Raw genomic sequence first — 14,675 nt, forward strand, 5'->3', positions numbered from 1 at the left:
AATGCAGTTGATCATTGCACTCCAACATCCAGACCTTTTTGCTATCGTGAATTTGAGACTTTACATCTATAAAGCCGTTCAGAATGTCTGTCAGCGATATTTCTTAAGAGGGCACATTCAGCTCAGGTGAGTGTATCACAGCTAACGCAAGTATATCATTTGTAAAATCAGTAAGGCAATCCTGATGATGCCATGCGTTCCTTCAGCAGCAAGGTTGTTGAGAAATCTTACACTCAAGACTACCATATCATTTAGCAGGGAGCTCAATACACAGAGATGTAGAGTATCCCTGCATTTAGTAAGTGTTCAGTATATTGAATTCACGACGTGAGAACAACAGCCCGGCTAATTCGATGATCAATGGTTTATTACGACTCCACCCCGCTAGGCCGCTACCCGCTAGTCCGCGACGGGTAAATGACGTAATTCAGTACCGCTAGCCCGCTAAGCTGCTGTGCTGTTCTAATAATTTACTCCCTCTGTTACCGCTACAACTGATTAATGCAGACAACACCTCGGATAAGGAAAACTAAATTAAAAGGAACAAAAAAACCCAAAAAAACTAGTCTGTATTATATCACCATTTATTTCACATTTTCACATGACCACTTAACTCCTTTTACATAAGCTTTTATTGACGTTTCAATCTCATCTTCGGTACACACTGTCCATCATGTGTCCAATAGCACCCAAGTACGAAGCCAGGCTACGCTCACATAGCATGTACTCAAGTCCTAATCTTTCAAGGCGATTGTCAATGTCATCATAACGTCGGCGACATCTAGGAGCAGACTGTCCTGACTCCAACTGCAGGACTTGCACATTAATGAGGCCTCCTCATGAATGAAGAGCTGGACAACTTCAAATAGATTGGGATGCGACTTCCCAGCTTTCTTCATGAGACGAGTATGAAATCCTTCAACGTGGTTGTTGGTACGTGGTCCATCATATTTGAAGTAGTTCCACATGATAAGGGGGTAACTTCCATCCATCCAGGTGCGACGAAAATATTCGACGAACTCTTCAATACGTTGGGCATTGGGAGTATCACTCTTAATAAACATGAACGCATCCTTAACTTGTGTCACCGGCACAAATGGAAGGGCTAACAACATCCTAAACCATTTCCTAACACCTGAATCTGACTGGTAGTGAATGGAAAGTCCAATGTTCTGCAGTTTGCGCCATAGACTCTGTGCATAGTGAAAATAACATCCCTTAATCTGAACATTATCAAAAACACCACCAGCTGCTTTCATCAGTCCAAGTTCAAAGTCTTGCATGATATACAGAGGCTTGAGTTGATAGCCCAGACCACTTGCCTTCTCTTTTAACAAAGAGAAAAATCTATAGTATGTTGCACTGCTTTTGTTCGGTAACAACCCGAACACAAGAGGCATCATGACACCCAGGACAAACGCATGTACACTGATGACCTGATAAAACAGCTTGGGCGATGTGTCGAAGGTACCATCAACGTGATAGGTGTCGGCTTTCTGAAGTTTCTCTAATCCATCGTTGGAAGCAAAGACGACAATCTTGTCATCACCTGTACCATCACCAAAACATTGCAGAGTAATGAAAATGAAATGTACGTAACAAAACATACTCATCTTGAGCGGAAATCATAAAAATAACATACCACCCGCCGTAAATTCCATGATAGGGTATCTATTATAACATTGCTGAGACTGATCTGTACGTAACAAAACATACTCATCTTTACCGGAAATCATTACATGTCATCCGTCCTAGGTCTTAATCAGGCTATGGGGTGGAATATATTCCCCAAGCTGTGGTTGCGCTGAAGAATGACATGTTGCGTGTAATTTCACGAAGCAAGTTAACATTCAAATTTTGTGTTTTTGATTGTTTTGATGTATCTCTGATAATAACGTGTAAGATATTTTCCGCAAATTTGTAAATGCAATGTTTTTGCATGAACTACAAGTTGAACATAGGCCATCCTGTGTTTTAAGCGGCACAAGGTGGATAATAACTGATCAGTATTTGGTGTTACCACTATTGATCACGATATAAAACAAAACATTATATGAGCTACCAATATTCCAAATATTCCACCACTATCATTACTAGAAACATATATTCCATTACATTCCATTCACTTCTGATTGTTAAGTAATTTCTTTCTCAATATCACTACAGAGTCACAATTCATATTACATATATTACATTATTTTAAGAGAGTTTCGTTCCATGAGATACCCGAAGTAATACAACATATCAATAATGCCCTATGTTCCAGGGTGGGCAGTTCTCTCTGGAGGTCTTGGTATTTCTTTTTCGTTGGGAGCAGTGTCTGGCCAGCACTATATTGCACCATTTTCAGTTTATTGATTTGCGTCTCCAGATCAAAATGAAATTTATCATCTCGAAAGCGTTGGGGTGAGCCTTTCCAACAAGTTACTCTAACCTCCCATGCCAACCTTCCAAACTGTTATTTGTCCTGTGCACATGTTGTTCCATTCCTGAAGGTTATTGTTTAGTTATGTTAAATATAGCAGTACGTGTTAACTGCAACTAGCCCATGTACAACAGGTGTAGTCCCACGAAACCTAAAAATATTACGTTAGGTAGGTACAGTTCATTAGGCTGCATGGGACTTCACGCCTTAATAATTTTATGGGATTATGATTATTGTCAAAAGAAACAGTAAAAATCAAATATAATTGTGAAATATACTGAAAGGTGACCTATCCCATCTGTATGACTGGTTTTATTAGTAACGGTTGGATCGACCACAAGATCTACTGCAACATGTATTTCCTGGTGTTATGTGATCACAACACAATCTCTTCTTAACAGCTTGTGCATAGTGAAAGGAACACCCATGCATCTTCACTTCACCGAGCACAGTAGTAAGAGCATCAGCATCCAGTATCCTACCCCTAACAGAGTGATCCTCTCCACTGAACAGTGATCTGTCATACTCGTATTTCACGCCCCAATTACCTCGTTAATTATGTCATGTGGGCAAACTGTAATTAGCCTTTGGGGTTTACTAGGTGTGAATTTGAGGCCCCGTGAACCGTTTTACCATCACCCACCAGTTATCTCTCCTTGTGGATATTTACAAAATTTAAATGTCTTGTAAACATCATCTTTTCAAAATTGTAAATATATTGTAAACATCATCTTTACAAAACAGTTACAAGCTCATAAATGTGCACTTTTTTCCAGTGCTGGTTCTCTTTGTGAACGCCAACTTCCGATGTTCGAGACGGGGTACAGCTTACACCCTGTTCCAGATTTCCTGTGACAAGCATGTATTCATTAAACATATTGGTGCTTCCAAATTGCGCAACCGCCAAATAAGACTTCTGAGACCGGGCCCCAATTCCTCGGAACAGGCTTAAGTCTGGCTTTAGAGTTTTAGCTTAAATTGAGAAAACGCATGAACTGAAACAGGTATTAAACTAAAATATAATAGACAATTGAGCTTGGTGAATTGAATGCCTAAGTTGTTTGGACGTATATATTATAAAATGCATCTGAGTTAAATATTCCACTGTTTGAAATTGTCTCTGTTTCAGACTGAGTAAAAACTGAAGATCGTTTCGAGAATTCGGGGCCTGACAAAGAGTCACCAGTCTCGCAACGTGCCGCGACCTAGTTATGAGCCCTACAGCGACAGGTTTTTCACTGCTACGGGTATGAGGCGTATTCTCTTTGATCGCGATTTAGAGATTTGCTTCAAAGTTGGCATTCAGATAAAATGTATGGAATAGGCATTTGATTGGTCAAACTGTATCCATTAACGAGCATCTTCCAAACTGAAATATAAGAGTCCTCTGACTGGTCAAAGTTGTGATAATTAGCCATACTCAACAACTGACCAGCGTAAACCCATGATGTCCACGTTGCTCTTGAATTCCCCAAGAGCAAAGTCCAGTGTAAACATGTGCGACGTCGTCATTGAAACAGGTTATGCATCAATCATTAGGTAGACTTGAGAGTGAGTGAGTGAGTGAGTGAGTGAGTGAGTGAGTGGGTGGGTGAGTTAAGATTTAAGATCAGCTATATTGTGACTAAAACAGAGTATAGATTTATGATGATTTATTGGTAAAGATAATGATAATGATAACGAGCAGACATTTAACTGAACGATTCAGCACGGCGTAGACAAAATTCGAGGAAGACACATCAGAGAGAAATGTATATTTTGATGATATAATATACAATTATGAAATACACATATCATAATAGTCCGCTTTCGAATTCTCAATTTAATTTCCTGAATCCCAGCAGATGACTAATGATTTGATGCTAGCATATTTGTGAAACATATTACTAAAAGTACTGTAGTGTTCAGCCGTGGATCATTGCATTTTATGGAGAAATAACATTCAGTTACAATGTGTTTGTGCATAATTGATGACTCAGTCATTTGTCCTTGACTATCAACTCCTACAAATGTAAATAATGTGAACTAGAGTTGAGGTGAGGTAACATCTTTTCCCTCTTCTGTCAACCAGATATTCCTTTCCCCTCCTTGAGCATTCATGTAGACATGCAGGAACGTTACATGAAGACATTCTCGAATGGTACATGTAGACATGCAGGAACGTTACATGTAGACATACTGGCGCGTTCATGTAGGCATGCTCGAACGTTACATGTAGACATGTTAGAATGTATATGTAAACAAGCTGGAACGTTCATGTATACATGCTGGAACATTTATGTAGATATACCGGAACATTCATGTCGACATACTAGAACGTTACATGTAGGCATGGTGGAATGTCCATGCAGACAAGCTGGAATGTACATGTAGACATGCTGGATAATTTATGTAAGCATGCTGGACCGTACATATAGACATGCTGGAACGTTAGAGGTAGACACACTGGAACGTACATGTAGACATGCTGGATCATTACATGTAGAAAAGCTGGAACGTTACATGTAGACATGATGGCACATCCATGTAGACATGCTGGAACATTATATCTAAAGTACACAAGTACACATGCTGGAGCGTTCATATGTACATTCTGGAATGTACTTGTAGACATGCTGGAACATTCATGTTGATATGCTTCAAAGTACATATAGGTATACTTGAACGTTACATGTAGACATGTTGGAACGTACATGTAGACATACTGACGCGTTCAAGTAGACACCCTGGAACGTTAGATGTAGACAGGCTGGAACGTTACCTGCAGACATGCTGAATCGTAACTCAGAGACATACTGGAATGTACATGTAGACATGCTGGAACGTACATTCTGGATCATTACATCTAGACATGCTCTAGCATTCATTTAAATATACAGGAATGTACAGATAGAGCTGCTGCAGCTTTCATGTAGATATGCCGGAATTTATATGTAGACGTGTTTGATCATTACCTGTAGACATTTTAAAACGTAGTATGTAGCTATAGGCATGCTGGAAGGTACATGTAGGCATTCTGGAACGATACATGTAGATATTTTGGAAGATACTTGTAGACATGCTACAAAGTCACATGTACACATTCTAGAAAAGTTACATGTATACATACTGTAACTTTCATGTTGACATGCTGGGACGCTTCATGTAGACATGCTGGAATGTACATATAGACATATCATTACATGTAGATATGCTCTAGCATTCATTGAAATATACAGGAATGTACAGATAGAGCTGCTGCAGCTTTCATATAGACATTCTTTGATGTACATGTAATCATGCTAGAGCGTCCATGTAGAGATGCTGAAACAGTTCATGTAGACATTCTGGAATTTTGCATGTAGACATGCTGGAACGTTATATGTACACATGCTGGAATGTTAAATGTAGATATGATGGAACGTTCATGTAGACATGCTTTAACATTACATGTATATATACTGAAATGGCATGTAGGCATGCTGCAGTCTGACATGTAGTCATGCAGGAACGTTTCAGGTAGACATACTGGAACGTTACATGTAGCCAAGCTGGAGCGTTCATTTACACATGCTAGAACGTTACATTCAGACATGTTGGAGCGTTCATGTAGACACGCTGGAACGTTACATGTAGACATGGTGGAATGTACATGTAAACAGTGGAAAGTAAAATGCAGACCTGCTGGAATCTACATGTAGACATGCTGCAACGTTCATTTAGATATGCTGGATCGTTATTTGAAGATATGCTGCAACATTCAGGTAGACATATTGGAAAGTAGACGTGCAGCAAAATTCAATGCACACATGTTGGAACGCACATGTAGAGACTCTGGAATGTAATCGAGGCATGCTGGAGCGTTTCATGTAGACATGCTGGAACATTCATGTTGACACGTTTTAGCGCTACATATAGACATGATGGAATGTACATGCAGAAAAAGTGGAAAGTACATACAGACATGCTGGAACATTAAAATGTGGACATGGTGGAATGTACATCTAGACATACTGAAGCGTTCAAGTAGACATGCTGGGCCATTTAATTTTAATAAACGTTACATATAGACATGCTGGAGTGTACATGTAGACACGCTGGAAAGTTCTTGTAGACAGAATGAAATGTTACATGTAGACATAATGAAATGTTACATGTAGACATTCTGAAATGTTTATGTAGACATGCTGGAGCATTACATGTAGACATTCTAAAACGTAGACATGTTGGAGAGTTCATGTAGACGTGCTGGATCGATACATGTAGACATGCTGGAACGTACTTGTGGACATGCTGGAATCTATATGTAGACATGCTGGAGCGTTCATGTAGACAAGCTGGAATATTCATGTAGACAAGCTGGAATATTCATGTAGACATGTTGGAACATTCATATAGACATGCCTCAAATTTACATGCAGACATACTGGAATGTGCCTGCAGAGAAGCTAGAATGTACATGAAGACATACTGGAACATTCAGGTAGACATGCTGGAACGTACATGTAGGCATGATGAAAAATCACATAGAAACATTCTGGAAGGTTACGGATAGCCATGCTGGATTGTTACGTGTAGACATACCGAAACGTTTATGTAGACATGCTGGAACGTTTCATGGAGACATGTTGGGATGTACATGTAGACATTGTTGAATGTACATGCTGCACCATTGCAATTAGACATACTGTAGAGTTCATGTAAACATACAGGAATGTACGTGTAGACCTGCTGAAAGATTCAAGCAGACATACAGGAAGGTACAGGTAGACATGCAGGAACATCCATGTTGACATGCTGGAACGTAAAATGTAGACACCCTGGAACGCTGCACGTAGACATGCTGGAATGTTACATGTAGACATGATTGAGCGTTCATGTCGACATGGTGAAATTGTCATATAGACATGCTGGAACGCTACATATAGATATATTGGAGCGTACATGTAGATATATTGGAGCGTACATGTAGACAAAATGGAATGTTCATGCAGACATTCTGGATGGTTACAGTAGACATGCTGAAACGATACGCGTAGACATTCTGAAGCGTTATATGTAAAGATGCTGGAAAGATACATATAGACATGCAGAAATATTACATGTAAACATGCTGGAAGATTCATGTAGACATGCTAGAGGGTTCATGTAGACATGCTGGAATGTACATGTAAACATTCTGGATCATTATATGAAGACATGCTGGAACGTTACATGTAGACATGTTGGGATGTTCATGTAGAGATGCTGGAACGTAACATATAGACATGTTAAAACGTTACATGTAGACATTGTGGAATGCTACGTGTACACTTGCTGAAACGTTATATGTAGACATGCTGGAGAGTCACATGTAGACATGCTGGAACGTTACATATAGACATATTGGAACGTTACACGTAGGCGTACTGGATCGTTGCATGTAGACATGCTGGAGTGTTCATAGAGACACGCTTTAAGGTTACATGTAGACATGTTTAAACGTACATGTAGACATTATTTAATGTACATCTATATATATTGGAAGGTTACTTGGAGACACGCTGGGATATTCATCAGACTTGCTTAATCGTTACAAATAGGCATGCTGGAATGTACATGGAGACATTATACATACTGGAAAAGCACATGAAGACATGCTGGAGTGTACGTGTATATATGCTGAAACGTTTCATGTAGACATTCTGGAACGTATATGTAGACATGCTGGAGCGTTACATGTGGGCATGCTGGAACGTTAAATGTAGAAATGCTGGAACACTCGTGTATACATTGTGGGAGGTTACAAGTAGACATGCTTAACCGTTATATGTAGTCATTCTTTAACGTTACTGAAACGTTACATGTAGACATGCTGAAACGCCACGTTTAGACATACTGGAAAGTTACATGTTGACATGATGGAATCTACCTGTAGAGATGCTGGTTTGTTCATGTAGACATACTAAAATGTACATGTAGACATGCAGGATCATTATATCAACACGTTGTGGAACGTTACATGTAGACATGCTGGAACGATACATGTAGACATGCTGGAACGTTACGTGTAGACATGCTGGAACATTCATATAGACATGTTGGAACGTAACATGTAGACATTGTGGAAGATGACATGTACACTTGCTGGAATGTTACATGTAGACATGTTGGAACGTACATGTAGACGTGCTTGAACGTTGCATGTAGACATGCTGGAATGTATATGTAAACATGCTAGAATGTGTATTCAGACAAGCTGGATCATTACATGTAGACATGCTGCAACATTTATGTAGACTTGGTTGAAAATACATGTAGGCACACTGAAACGCTACATGTAGACATGCTGGAGAGTCACATGAAGACATGCTGGAGCGTTGCATGTAGGCACGTTGGAAGGTTACCAGTAGACATGTTTAAACGGATTTGTAGACATTCTGGAATGTACATCCAGAGATGCTGGAACGTTACATGTAGCATTCATATAAACATGATTTACACGTAGGCATGAAGAAACATTACACGTACATCAATACATGTAGATATGGTGTAATGTGCATGTAGACAAACTGGAACGTTACATGTAGACATGCTGGAACGTTACATGTAGACATGCAGGAATGTACATGTAAACAAAGTGGAACGTTATATGTGTAGCAGTGTGGCATATGTTTGTAAATAAATTCGGCATAAAGTTAGCATGTTTGATTATACATACTACCTTAAATGTCAATTGGGTGCTGCAATAACACCCATGTCATCCATGTCATTGTGGTGTCTTTTCTATGTTTACTAGCACTGGCCTCCATCTTGAATTTTCTAAAAATAACCACCATCTTTTTCGGAATTGGGAATCATCCTAATTCACTTCATTTTCTGTTTTCTGCCCATAACCTTACTTCCTTTTTAGTATTTACCTGTCCTTGATTGGCTCCTTATGGCAACAACTGTTTTTGCCCACCTGTATGTTGCCTCTCAGTGGGTGCCTGCTCCTTTGAGAGACCTTCTCTTTTGTACACGTGAGTCAATCTTCTTCAATGATTCATCCTAAATTAGGTTAGGCATCAGTTAAATTCATTAAATAGCAACATATAGTTAACAGTAAATATTCAAATTTATTAGCTATTAATTACAACATATAAAAACATTAACTTATACAACTGTCTGGTTATTTGTTTCACATGCAGACTGTTTGAGTTGTGAATCTGACCATGACCATGTGCTTATTTTGTCGACCATGACAGTAATCCCATTACTTGGTACAGTGACAGACTGTCTATGAATTAGTGAATTAAATGTCTGTGATATTGACATAATGTCGTGATATTTAACCATGAGATTGTATTATATATATTTTGGCCATATTGTCCATATGTCCATATATTTTGCTCATCAGTGGGTTCCTGCTCCTTTGGGAGACCTTCTCTTTTATACAGTTTCCCCACAACACCTCATCACCATTGCAACAAACTGTAGAATGTTGGTTAGACTTTCAGACTTTCATTTTTTTCGGCGTCGTCCAGAGACCCGAAATCACACCCCTGGACCACGGTCGCATATGCATACAAGCTGGAATATTTATATATACATGCTGGAATGTTACATATCGACATGCTGGAATGTACATGTAAACATGCTGCAATGTACATGTAGGTATGCTGGAGCGTACATGTAGACGTTCTGGAACATTCATGTAGACACGCGTTATCGTTACATTTAGACATGCTGGACTGTACATGTAGAGATGCTGGAGCAAACTTGTAGTGAGCAAGTCTTGAGGGCGTGTGAAATTTAAATTGACCTCTATATTCTTATGCTTAATTTATGACAATGGAATTAAGGAAATTAAACGGCGTTTTCAACTGTTGCGTTTCCAATAGATTCCAGCACATAATGAGTTTACACTATGTATATGTAAGTGTCAAATGTTCCATACACTCACATGAACTAAATCACTTATTCAATTTATTGTACAAAATGCAACGTAGTTCCGTCTTTGTGCACAGATGTACACATAAAATATAACATAATGTATTTCACATTGCTGCAATATTGCACCAAATGAGGAATATTTAAAAGTTTTAATAAGATACTATATATAGGTGTCGTCAGTGTCGATTCATGCACTCGTCCATGATAGGAGAGCAAACAGACCAGTAACATGGTCATAATACAATGCTCACCTGAATATTTGAATTTGAGCAGAATAATCTCTGGACGTCTGAAGTATGAATACTAGCATATATGAAAACGAATCGCCGTACAACTAACAAAGTGCAAACTTAGAAATATTACCAACATTCGATTGACTATCAACCTAACATTTCTCACAGGGGGAAGTGTAATTACATTTATACTGGGTACAGGAACACTTGAGACCCTAGGAATGCCTAGTGTTCCTTATGACACGACATCGACGTAGGGGTAGCCTAGTGGTTTGAGCGTTCGCTCGTCACACCAACCATACGGGTTCGATTTTTCATATAGGTAAATTGTTTCAACCTCATTTGAGTCGTTCCCCGCCGTGATGTAGCTGTTATTTTGCTAACAGCAGGGTGATACAAAAGTCACTCACATCGGTGTGAAGGAAGAACCAACTGCAGAATACACCTTTTTGACTGGAATGTTCAGAGGATTCTTTGAGTACATCAAGGTAAAGGTGCGCTGACAGCAAAATCCAGTTTCTCTAAATAAGGCGTGTGATTCACAACCACGACGTCTCCTTCCGAGACTTCATCATAGAGCGTTCTGAAGAGTTTGTATCCCACTTCATCATTATCAGCGTACGTTGGGCCCGGTTTCCATCCCCCATCGGCTTTCTGAAGAACACCATAACCGATGACGTCATTAGAAAATGTATCCACAGCTATGTACACATAGGCTGCACTTGCAATGTTGCATTTATGAAAGAAAATAGTTCTCTTGACTGGATGTATCCGTGCATCGTACTCCTCGACAGGTCCAAGGAGGGCACCAGTTACCGGAAATACGCGAAACTTTGTGTCCAGTAAAAGTGGAATCTTGACATTCATCTTTTCCTTTGTCAGCATTTGTATTTCTAGTAAGGGTTTGAAACCTTCTTCAGCAGGATTGAAATGTTTTTCTCCCTACATTTTGATAGTGATGTTGTTTTCAGTTTCTTCCCGATCATTTGATTGTGATAGTCTTCATCAACGTCGTGACATCCTCCGTGAGAAGCAGTATCGTCGAAGTCAAACACGGTACAACAACATAGACTTATGAAGAAAACACATGTGACTGAATGACTGAATTAACATTTAAAGTAATATCCGTAATTGTTCTTACCTGGGAAGGTCCCGGGGTAGAATAGGCCTTCAGCAACCCATGCTTGCCATAAAAGGCGACTATGCTTGTCGTAAGAGGCGACTAACGGGATCCGGTGGTCAGACTCGCTGACTTGGCTGACACATGTCATCGGTGCCCAGTTGCGCAGATCGATGCTCATTTTATTGATCACTGGATTGTCTGGTCCACTCGATTATTTACAGACCGCCTTACCATATAGCTGGAATATTGCTGAGTGTGGCGTAAAACTAAATTCACTCACTCACTCACTCCGTAATTGTTCTGCCGAAGAGAGTAAAGTGAGTGAGTGAGTTTAGTTTTACTCCGCACTCAGCTACATGCAAGCCATATTACAGCCATATGTAAATAATCAAGTCTGGACCAGACAATACAGTGATCAACAACCTAAACATCAACTACAACTAGTATACGATAACATGTGTCAACCAAGTCAGCGAGGCTGACCACCCGATCACGTTAGTCGCCTCGTACGATAAGCATGGGTTGGTGAAGATCATTTGTAACCAGGACTTTCTTTCGAGAGTTGAACACAATATACATTAATAGTGAACGTAAACATCGTGCAAGTTATAACATAGACATTGTGACAAGTAGGACCAGCCTGTTATTAGACGACAGTCCAGAGCCATTCCTCATAGAAACGATCTACCGTTCAGTAGCATCTACAGCCAGGTCACCATGCTAGGGACGTGTTTTAGCGGCGTTTTACCCTAGCAGTATGTACAGCATGTATTTAGCCACTTATTGATGGTGAGGAATCGGAGCCAAAAACTGGGTACATGGATCAAAGCTGTGGTAGATGCAGGCGTTGCATGTAACAATACACGAGATGAAAAGTTCATTGCGGCTTCAATTTATTGAAAAATAGTGCATTACTTCCTCTACTGCCACACTCAACCATCCATCTCATTCCAAATGTGTTTGAATGCAGTCAAGCCGTATGTAACGGCGGAAGTGCGTCAGAGCTGTAGTGAGAGATGTGGCGTTGTCAGTGTTATAATTACAAATGTCAGCCTACAAAGTACTGGGGTCAAAACAATATCGAATGACGGGAGTTCGACCGTTGCCACAAAATGATCCCCAAACCATTACGTCGTTGTCCTCTGCGTCCTCTACGTTTGGTTCAGTCTAGCCTGTTTCCTCACTCATCTCATCCCTAGAGTTGAGCACGACGAAACGGAGTCAGGATAGGTCTTGTTTATGGTCGACTGTGTTGGACATGTGTGCAGTGTGCAGTGTGCAGACGATTCCTGATGGCCTGTATCAACTCTGTAACTCTACTAGTGAATATTACAGGCACAAATCGTGGCGGTGGGGTAGAGTTCGCTCGTCACGTCGAAGACCCGGGTTCAAATACTGCTGCCCATTTCTGGTGTTCCCCGTAGTTATATTGCTGGAATATTGCTAAAATGCTGGAATATTGCTACAAGTGGCGTTAGCAATAATTCCGTCAGTACATACACACATCTGTGGCGCTGATTCGTACGTCATCTTGCCATGACATCACACGCAGCGCCCCAGACCTTAGGCGATCTACAACTGCGCCCATTTCTTGCCGACAGTATTGTCCTACAAATTTAATCCAGATCGTGTGCAACTGCTTCAAGGAAGTGTTCACCATTTAGTCGATCCATGGCATGCTCTCGCTGCTGATTTGTGGAGTACTCGCTTACTTATTAAGCGTTTGAAGAGTGCCTTTGTTTTGCCTTTTTTATTGTATGTGTGTTTACTGTCCGAAGCAAGTGCTTAGGGTTGCTTCACGTGATTGTTGCGAATACGTCATGAGAGAGAGAGAGAGAGATACAGACAGACAGACAGACGGGCAGACAGAGAGACAGAGAGAAAGAGACAGAGAGAGAGAAAGGAAGAGAGAGAGCATATCGGTTGAAAGTGTGGTAAAGGTTGCGAGAAGGTATTTGAATTCTAGCCAGTTGTTTTCATAAATCTCGCAATATCGCAAACGAGCATTTGTGCTCTTTTATCTAAAGAAGCATATTTGATTCATCGATAATCTGGCCGTCGACTACCTCAGGTCCCCACCAACATGAGGGATTCGCATCAAATGCATTTTTGAGATATTCGAGGGACAGGTTCCACCCTTCTTTGTTGACCAGCTCAGCCCCGTGTTTCATTTCAGAGCCCATCAAACGTCTGATGAGATAGCCAGCCATCGCCAGTGAGTAGACAGGAGTATCTAGCGTGCAGACACCTGCTTCAAATCTGTGAGTGTAATTGAGAATATTATGACCCACGTGATGAAGATAAATATGGTAACAGACCCAAACAGACTCACGTCATTCTAGTCGTTTGATTGGATAACCGTCACCTTGATCACATTAAAAAACTTATGTATGTATGAAACCAAAACGAAATGTCACTGCCATTTAATAACGGAAAACGTAACACTCACTCACTCAAGTACCCTGAGTTCTCTCCTCCAGAAATTGGTAGCGCCATGTGCAAATTCAGCTAACAGATGAAAGAAACCATTTTGACTACACAGATGATTTTTCGGTCGTGTTGTCGGTCCGATGTTCAGACCTCCTTGAGGTGCTTTCTAACACGTTGACCTGCCCACTCATAACACTGTCTACCATTGTTAAAAATATTATGCAAAAACATCTTCAGCATCATTGCTGTCAGCTTTGCATAGACATTAGAAGAAACCACAGACGCCATCAATAAAAACAATATTGTAGATTTTCGACCTTATTTTCAAATACAGAAACCATTATAAAAAAAATAAGTCTCGATTTAACTAAAACGTCATACATTTGGTGCCGTGAAAAAGAGCTCGGGATCACGGAAAACAAATGATATTCGTGACTGAATACAACCAGGCGACCAAAGAGGAGTGGGATAGACTCCCTCATTTAACATACAATCTGAGAAACCTTTTCTGCCATCTAAAATTTAAGAAATTATAATTATGAGCTGGCTTGACTAACCTTCGTACTTGTTT

At 40.1% G+C, this 14,675-nt stretch overlaps 1 protein-coding gene across 1 annotated transcript; it reads right to left on the reverse strand.

Moving 5' to 3' along the window:
* Window positions 1-734: 734 nt before the first annotated feature.
* Window positions 735-2,477, reverse strand: LOC137280903 (uncharacterized). The gene is made up of 2 exons (XM_067812090.1): window positions 2,435-2,477; window positions 735-1,549 (listed from the first exon to the last, which is right to left on the reverse strand). The coding sequence occupies exons 1-2, from the start codon at window positions 2,475-2,477 to the stop codon at window positions 735-737; spliced, it is 858 nt and encodes a 285-aa protein (XP_067668191.1).
* Window positions 2,478-14,675: the final 12,198 nt, after the last annotated feature.

The sequence above is a fragment of the Haliotis asinina genome, chromosome 4 (genome assembly GCF_037392515.1).
Source record: "Haliotis asinina isolate JCU_RB_2024 chromosome 4, JCU_Hal_asi_v2, whole genome shotgun sequence".
Taxonomy (NCBI): Eukaryota; Metazoa; Mollusca; class Gastropoda; order Lepetellida; family Haliotidae; genus Haliotis; species Haliotis asinina.

Bases quoted from the DNA above. Each gene is read 5' to 3' on its own strand.
- LOC137280903 (XM_067812090.1), bottom strand. From the start codon at position 2,477: ATGTGCACAGGACAAATAACAGTTTGGAAGGTTGGCATGGGAG. The intron at 1,550-2,434 runs GTTAGAGTAACT...GTGATGGTACAG, and splicing joins TTGGAAGGTTGGCATGGGAG to GTGATGACAAGATTGTCGTC.